Source organism: Cariama cristata, unplaced genomic scaffold, assembly GCF_000690535.1.
Source record: "Cariama cristata isolate BGI_N322 unplaced genomic scaffold, ASM69053v1 scaffold21220, whole genome shotgun sequence".
NCBI classification, from domain to species: Eukaryota; Metazoa; Chordata; class Aves; order Cariamiformes; family Cariamidae; genus Cariama; species Cariama cristata.
Window position 1 is genome coordinate 25,625 of NW_009595519.1, and position 4,935 is coordinate 30,559.

The 4,935-nt window shown below is 52.0% G+C and overlaps 1 protein-coding gene across 1 annotated transcript in view; it reads right to left on the minus strand.

Annotated features, from left to right (window-relative positions):
- Positions 1-4,718, minus strand: part of LOC104163563 (LIM homeobox transcription factor 1-alpha-like) — a 21,487-nt gene extending 16,769 nt beyond the window's left edge. The window contains exon 1 of the mRNA XM_009702610.1: positions 4,546-4,718. Within this exon, the coding sequence (XP_009700912.1) occupies positions 4,546-4,718 (173 nt within the window). The remainder of the gene's footprint in view (positions 1-4,545) is intronic.
- Positions 4,719-4,935: the final 217 nt, after the last annotated feature.

The window sequence follows — 4,935 nt, forward strand, 5'->3', positions numbered from 1 at the left end:
GTTGCAGCCACTCTATCATCGTTCAGGAGTATTTTATTTTTTTTTTAATTTTTTTTTTTTTCCTTCCTTCCCCCTGCCTTCTCCTGAGCTGTTGCATTTACACGAGCTGCCCGGAGCTGGATTTACAGGGCAGGTGCCCGAGCAAAGCGCAGAAGAGCTGGCTGGGCCCCAGGCAAAAAGGGGAAGAGGAGAATTTCACAAAAGCCTTTCAGATTGTGGTTTTATATGATAGGGACTGCAGAACAACATCCATCTTCAGGCTTAACATTTCATCTCTAGATCAACAGTCCGTTCCTTCCCCCACGTTCAGCTGCAGCTGCTGGCTTATCTCTCCATTAAAGCATTTTCCTCTTATTGCGCAGTTTCACATGAGAAGGAATAAATGCCAGATGGGTCTCCCCTCCAGGTCACCACGCTGCGAGCCCCGGTCTACGCCGCAGCCCAGGGTGACACTGGATTCTGCAGTCTGGGATTCATCGTTGGCCAAAACCACAAACTTGGGAGAAGTCAAGGCCAAGAATGAATACTCTGGGGGGGACAAGATTTCCAAACAGGAGGACTGAGAGTTTGCCTCCCTGGAAATTCCCATGCTGGAAGCACAAAGGTGCTGAACGGAGACGCCTTCGAAAGTGCCTGAAGCACCAACTTTCAAAAGCATTTAAGGAGCTGGAGCCCCTAAGGGGTGTTTTTGAAACCGGCCGAGATGTTTTTGGAGCCCAGAAGTGGGATGGAGCAGACGGTGCCAGGGATCTGCAGCCCTGCAGCTACGGCCGAACACAGCACGGTGCTAGGGAAAACGGCATGGCCACGCTCTGCTGCCCAAAAAAACAATAGGAAAAAAAAAGCAACGCTGGAGGTTGAGGTCCCTCCACGTGGAAATGCCGTCATTGGCCTCGGGTCAGGCACCCGGCTGCCTGGAGGAGGAGACGATGCTCCTTACAGACCAGGTTTTGCCAACGCGTTTTTATCTGGTTACTCTTAACCACAGCGGTCAAACCCACTCCAGTGCCTGGTTCCTGTCTACCTACGCAGCAGCCAAAACCAAGACCTTATGGGGGTCCATCTCTTTTGCTTCGAAGCATCCTGGGACCCTCACCCTTTGCCAGGAATGTGTGGGTGCCGCCGTACTCACACAGCCCACCCTTCCTTCCCACGTCAAGCTGTGGCCGTGCCTGCTCAGCTCCTTGTCCCTGCCTCTCCCAACCACCCCGGGGAAGCGGGCAAGCCCTGGTATTTTTATTACCATTACCATCGCTGCCAAGCGCTTGCGTCAGTGGCCAGGAGGAGGCTGCGCTCTCCTTTATGAAGCTCAGGGAAGATAAGATTGGACCGTGAAGTCTTGACAGGATGCTGCCAAACTTCAGGGAACTGATGGAGCATCTTCCCAACGTATCCTCGGATATCTGCGTGTCCCCAGCTCTTCCCAGCGGCACCAGTCACCGCCAGACATGCGCTTTCTGGGCAGCAGCACTGTGGCCCCCCCTCCCCAATATTTCAGTGGAAGTCTCAGCACAGGAAAGATGAGGCGGGAGGGAGCGTGTGGGAAGCAGTTTGTGCTGTGCCCACATGAGATGCTCATTCATTTGGCAGAGGAGGAGAACCAAGGAAACATCGCGGTCAGCAACTGAGCCCCCTCCGTCTTCTCGGTGCCCGGTGCCACGGCATTAACGGCTTTACCAGCAACCGTGGTGAGAGATGCCAGGGAGCTGCTGAGCTCTGAGGAGCTCCCTATTCCAGGGAGGGAGAAGCTCACAATGTTTGCTGATGTATCTGAAGTTATTGTGGTTATTTAGCTCTCTTGCCAGTGTCAAAGGGAAAGGCAGGAGCCTTCGAGCCGTCCCTGCCTTCGTGCTATCCCCTACCTTCGAGCCATCCCCTAACTTTGAACCATCCCCTCCCTGCCTTCGAGCCATCCCCTGCCCTGCTGCAAGGCGGACGGAGCCAACAGCTGGCATGGAAGCAACTCCATTTTTTTACAGCCACGATCAAAATTCTCCGTGCCAAGAGAGAACCTCCGGCAGGACCAACCCTGCTCCGGCTCCGTGGAGAGATGCCACTGGGTTGGTGCATCCAGAGAGGAGGCTGTGGTGCTGGCTCATCATTCAAAGTCCTGCTGGGAGGAGCAGATCCTGCACTCCCTTCAGGTTCTTCCAGCTTAGCTCTTGTTCCTGAGATGCTGAAGGAAAGGAGGTGGCAAGAAAATAGGGCTCTCACCGCTCCGGCTCAGAGCTGTCAGGGATCAGTCTTAGGGAAAACGAGTGGCTTGTTGTGCCACATCACCTCCTTCCCCCCAAAAAATGCCATCTGGGGCTCGCGGTGGCTGCCGGGGGAAGGCAGAATTGGGGACACGAGGGTGTTCTTAGAGGGCAGCCCCTTGCCCTGTCCTCCCAAGCTCATTTCCAGCAGCTGCTCTGCTGCAAAATGCTTCCAGGCTGCAAAAAAAAACCCCCATGTGGGAGCACAAAGGGGCTCCCTGGGCTTCCCGATGCCCCTGGGAAAAAGAGGTCAGCGGCGTCTGAAGAAAAGCAAAGGGGGAAAAGGCTCTGGTTTTCAATCGGAGGGGGTCAGAGTGAAGGCCAAAGGATTTGCCTGTGGCCACCGAGCCAGACAGTAGCAGAGAGAGGAGATTTTCCCACCCCACCGGTGTGAGAGATGCTAACAGAAGTACCTGAGCTGCTCTGGTAATAAAAGTGCATTTAGGACCACTAAAGGCAAAAAAAACCCTTCACCGCTTTAGTGCTGGGGCAAGGTGCGACCACGCGCCAGCTAAGGTGCTGCCAAAATTCAGGGATGCGTCACCAGCCCTGCAGGAGATGCTGCTCTTTGAGTTTTGCGGACAAGGCTGAGTTCAGGATAAACCTAAAAACCTGCTTTTCCCGAGGATTTCACACGCAGCAATGGTTATATTTTATCAAATCAGGTAGCCCAGAGCAGAGCCGCAGGGCGGCTGCTTCCCCAGGTGTCCTACGGCCCCTCCAGGCTTTTGTTTTAGGGATATCTCATTCTGTATCCCACCACCACAACCCAGCTTTCCACTTACAAGATGCCTTCAGCCCCTCCAGCCCCGCAGATCCCTTCCCTCTCTTTGGCTCTGGCTGGGTTCACCGACACTCACACACCGCGGCTGATCGACGCAATTCAAACCCTACGATGCGCAGAGGAGCGCGGCAGCCCTGTCTTCTCCTGGAAGCTCTAGCAGGGTGTTCAAAAGCAAATGAAGTCGGACTGGATCGTTGTTGTAGGTCCCTTCCAACTGAAACACTCTATTCGACTCTATTTTATGCTATTCGATTCCAGCCCATTTACTCTAGCCCGTTCTGTTCTAGTCTGTTCTGGTTTGTTCTGTTCTATTCTCTTCCATTCTACTCTATTCTGTTTCTATTCTGTTCCAATTCATTTTCTCTCCTCTCCTCTCCTCTCCTCTCCTCTCCTCTCCTCTTTTCTCTTCTCTTCTCTTCTCTTCTCTTCTCTTCTCTTCTCTTCTCTTCTCTTCTCTTCTCCTCTTTCTATTCTATTCTATTCCATTTACTTTATTCTGTTCTGTTCTGTTCTTATTCTATCCTATTCTATTCTGTTCTATTTCTATTCTATTCTATTCTGTTCTATTTCTATTTCTATTCTATTCTGTTCTTATTCTATTCTATTCTTATTCATATTCTATTCTATTCCTATTCCTATTTCTTTCTATTCTATTCTATTCTATTCTATTCTATTCTATTCTATTCTATTCTATTCTATTCCTATTTCTATTTCTATTCTATTCTATTCTGTTCTGTTCTTATTCATATTCTATTCCATTCTACTCTATTCTATTCTTATCCTATTCTATTCTTATTCTTATTTTTATTCTATCCTATCCTATCCTATTCTATTCTTATGCTATTCTATTCTATTCTACTTCTATGCTGAAGGCCCAGCCTTGCCATCATGAGCAGCGCAGAGCCCAGCGCCGTGGCCACGGCAAAGACAGGCGCAGCCACGCGGCGTTAACCGCCGACACGGGCTCCCTCCCACCGCAGAGCAGGTGCCTCGCCGCCAGCTCCCAGTGTGACGGTCCGGGGACGACGTGCCCGCTCTTCTCCCCCTCTGATCGGCTTTTCACCCCGGGAGCAGGACCTTCCTTGCAAAGCAAAGCTCCTCGGGTTAAATCTCCTGGCCCGCATGTCCCAGGCGGACATGGGATGGAGTTGGGTGCTGTCATCTCCTGGACATCCTTGGACATCCCACATTTCTTGAAAAAGCATCCCAACAACCAAGGGCTCGTCCTTTCTGCCTCGTCAGCCAACAGCTCATCCCTTCTGCCTCTTCATCCCTGCCACCATCACCGCGTTTAACCAAACCGAAACACCTCTCTTTGGACAGCATCCCTTCGCAGGACACCTCCGTGGTCCTGACCATCTCACCTCCTCCTCACCACCCTACATCACACTGATGCCCTTTCCCAACCCACCCTTCCAGAACCCCACGTTGCGACAGAGCCTCCAAGGCGGTCAAAACAGAGCCAGGAGGGAAGGAAAAATCAGAGGAAAAACGAAGAGCACTTACTTCTCGTAGTCATGCTTGCAGTAGAGCTGCCGGTTGCGACAGTAGCAGGTGCCGGAGAGGGGCTGCAGGCAAACGGCGCATTTCACGCAGCCTTCGTGCCAGGAACGCTCGTTGACTCGTAGAAGGAATCGATCGGAGATGGGGCTGTCGCAGCCGGCACAAACCTCCCGCATCTTGGAGTCTGAACCTGGGCGTCGGGGAAAAGACGGCGTGAGAAGGAGTTTTCCTTTGCTTGGCCTCCCGTAACTCCTCGCTATCATCTGCTGTTGGGTTTTTGCCTCTTTTTTTTTTGTTGGTTGGTTTAAAGCCACGTGTAGGAGAGGGAGAAGGGAGGCTCGGCACGGAGGTGTTTGTGACAACCTTGAAAATCAACGTCAAAGTTGGCTCTGC